At 44.6% G+C, this 3,472-nt stretch overlaps 1 protein-coding gene across 1 annotated transcript; it reads right to left on the reverse strand.

Annotated features, from left to right (window-relative positions):
- Nucleotides 1-1,641: 1,641 nt before the first annotated feature.
- LOC105003797 (glyceraldehyde-3-phosphate dehydrogenase-like) lies at nucleotides 1,642-2,785 on the reverse strand. The gene is given in 3 exon segments (XM_010861247.1): nucleotides 1,642-1,802; nucleotides 1,805-2,197; nucleotides 2,200-2,785. Coding segments are annotated over 3 exon segments (996 nt in total). The 5' UTR covers nucleotides 2,669-2,785; the 3' UTR covers nucleotides 1,642-1,668.
- Nucleotides 2,786-3,472: the final 687 nt, after the last annotated feature.

Consider the following 3,472-nt stretch of genomic DNA (forward strand, 5'->3'; position numbering starts at 1 on the left):
GGCTGGTCTATTAAAATCTTATGGTTTCTGCTTGAAAAATATATCTCCCATCATCCCACTTCTCTCCATGCTCATGGTCCTACCCCAATCAATGTGCTCTTTCATGACTATTGCAGTAATCATCTAACTAGACTTTTGCTTCCATTCTTGTCACCCAATAAGCTTGGGAGTGAGCTTTCTAAAGTTCAAAATTGATCACTTTACTCTCTTGCTTTTCAGTAAAACTTCTCCAAAATACAAAAAAAATAAATAAAAAGATAAAGAAGATAGTGGTGCATAGTAAATAGTCATATACTCATCACCTAGACTTAACAGTTATTATTTTGCTATATTTACTTCTTTTTAGTACTTAAAAGTAAACAATAGACATTGTAAAGTGAAAGTTGCTCAGTTGTGTCCTGACTGTTTGTGACCCCAAGGACTGTAGCCTGCTAGGCTCTTCTGTCCATGGGATTCTCCAGGCAAGAATACTGGAGTTGGTTGCCATGCCTTTCTCCACGGGATCTTCCCAACCGAGGGACTGAAGCCAGGTCTCCCACATTGCAGGCAGATTCTTTACCACCTGAGCCACCAGGGAAGCCCAACAATACTGGAGTGGGTAGTCTATTCTTCTTCCAGGGGAGCTTCCCAGCCCAGGAATCAAACCGGGGTCTCCTGCATTGCAGGTGAATTCTTTACCAGCTGAGCTACTAGGGAAGCCCAAGTTCCCTTCTAAATATTTCAACATGCATCTCCAAGAAATAAGGATATTTTCGTATACCACCAAATTGCCATTATGACCTAACAAAATTTACAGTAATTTCTAAATAGCATTTCATACTCAGTTCATATTGAAATGTCTCAAACCGTTTCCAAAAATGTCCTTTTTCCGCTGTTTCGTTCAAAATAGCAGTCAATCAAAGACCACCATTGTATTTGGTTATATTTCTTAATTCTCTTTAATAATTTTAGCATAAACAGTGCTTTCCTCGCCACCCCTCCCCCCATTTTTGACAGTTTCTTGTGGAAGAGATCAGGTCAGGTTTTCTAACTCCTCACCTTCCAGATTTGTCTGTTTCCTCATGACATGTTTCCCTGTATTTCCCCTGTATGTATACTGTGTAGCCCCTGTATTTCCTGAAAAATAGGAGTTAAGTCTTGATTGGATCAGGTAAAAATATTTTAAAATTCACAGGTGGTGCTACATGATTCCAATTACATTATTTCAGGAAGTGCATAGTGTCTGGCTGTCTCACTATTAGTGATGCTAAAATTTATCACTGATTTAAGGTAGAGACAGCCAGATCTCTATGGTAAAGTTACATTTTCCTCTTGTGACCAGTATGGATGCAATCTGTCGAAAAATATTTTGGTGCTGTGAGAATATCTAGTCCCCCATCAACTTTTCACCTAATGGTTTTGCCATTCATTGATGATCCTTGACTAAAATCATGATTTTCTATCATTCATTTTTTTTGGGGGGGTGCATATAGGGTACTTTTATTGATGGTACACAACAAGGCAGGGCTCCCTAAGCCCCTCCCCTTCCTCAGGGCCTTGGGGATGGAAACTTGTGGAGGTCGGGAGATTCTCAGTGTGGTGGAGGATTGAGGTGGAGCAGGACTCCCCAGCAGCTGAGGAACTCTCTCTTCCTCTCATGCTCCTGCTGGGGCTGGGGATCCGGGGACCTTACTCCTTGGAGGCCATGTGGACCATGAGGTCCACCACCCTGTTGCTGTAGCCGAATTCATTGTCGTACCAGGAAATGAGCTTGACAAAGTGGTCATTGAGGGCAATGCCAGCCCCAGCATCGAAGGTAGAGAGTAACTGTCGCTGTTGAAGTCACAGGAGACAACCTGGTCCTGAGTGTAGCCTAGAATGCCCTCGAGAGGGCCCTCTGACGTCTGCTTCACCACCTTCTTGATCTCATCATACTTGGCAGGTTTCTCCAGGTGGTAGGTCAGATCCATAACTGACACATTGGGGGTGGGGACGCAGAAGGCCATGCCAGTGAGCTTCCTGTTGAGCTCAGGGATGACCTTGCCCACAGCCTTGGCAGCGCCAGTAGAAGCAGGGATGATGTTCTGGGCAGCCCCTCCGCCATCATGCCACAGCTTCCCGGAGGGGCCATCCACAGTCTTCTGGGTGACAGTGATGGCATGGAAAGTGGTCATAAGTCCCTCCACGATGCCAAAGTGGTCATGGATGACCTTGGCCGGGGGGCCAAGCAGTTGGTGGTGCAGGAGGCATTGCTGACAATCTTGAGGTTGTTGTTATACTTCTCGTGGTTCATGCCCAGCACAAACATGGGGGCATCGGCAGAAGGCGCAGAGATGATGACACTCTTGGCACCACCCTTCAAGTGAGCCCCAGCCTTCTCCATGGTAGTGAAGACCCCAGTGGACTCCACCACATACTCAGCACCAGCATCACCCCACTTGATGCTGGCAGGATCTCGCTCCTGGAAGATGGTGACGGCCTTTCCATTGATGATGAGCTTCCCGTTCTCTGCCTTGACTGTGCCGTGGAACTTGCCGTGGGTGGTATCATACTGGAACATGTAGACTATGTAGTGAAGGTCAATGAAGGGGTCATTGATGGCGATGACATCCACTTTGCCAGAATTAAAAGCAGCCCTGGTGACCAGGCGCCCGATGTGGCCAAATCCATTCACTCCGACCTTCACCATCTTGTCTCAGGGATGTGGCTGGCACAGCACAGAAGTTACGGCTATCGGTCGAACAGGCAGGAGCAGAGAGCTGTCTATCATTCTTTTAACCGATCTTATTTCCTTTAGCTGATCTTATTTCATAAAGAAGAATTCAGAATTCAGAAGGTAGTCTCTTCTCTTTAACTCTTCATTTGCAGAGTAATGAGTTGGTATAACAGTTACTGTCAAGGGTGGCAAATAAGTTTCTAAACATATTTGTTATCACTTTTCTTGTTTGAGCATTACTATGGAAGTATGGATTTTTATATATTCAATGTGTATCAGTCAATCACAGTAATATAAAAATTGTCCTGAAGTAAGTGAAAGCCTTTTAAAACTGGCTCTTGTTTCCTTTTGAAACATCCCATTAATCACTTAAAGCTCCTTTCCTTGCTTTGTATTATAGAATAATATATTTGTAGACAATTTTTATATTACTGTTTAGAAACTTATTTGCCACCCGAGCTGACTCATTTGAAAAGACCCTGATGCTGGGAAAGATTGAAGGCAGGAGGAGAAGGGGACGACAGAGGATGAGATAGTTGGATGGCATCACCAACTCGATGGACATGGGTTTGGGTGGACTCCGGAAGTTGGTGATGGATAGGGAGGCCTGGTGTGCTGCAGTTCATGGGATCACAGAGTCAGACATGACTGAGTGACTGAACTGAATTGAAGATGTGTTAATCTTTTTTATTCCTTGCCCCAGACATGGAAGCAGCCATTCCTCCAGAGATTTGGTAGCTTTTAGTAAAGACTGATTTTAGGGACCATAATGTGGGT

Source organism: Bison bison, unplaced genomic scaffold (assembly GCF_000754665.1).
Source record: "Bison bison bison isolate TAMUID 2011002044 unplaced genomic scaffold, Bison_UMD1.0 scf7180017864471, whole genome shotgun sequence".
Lineage (NCBI taxonomy): Eukaryota > Metazoa > Chordata > Mammalia > Artiodactyla > Bovidae > Bison > Bison bison.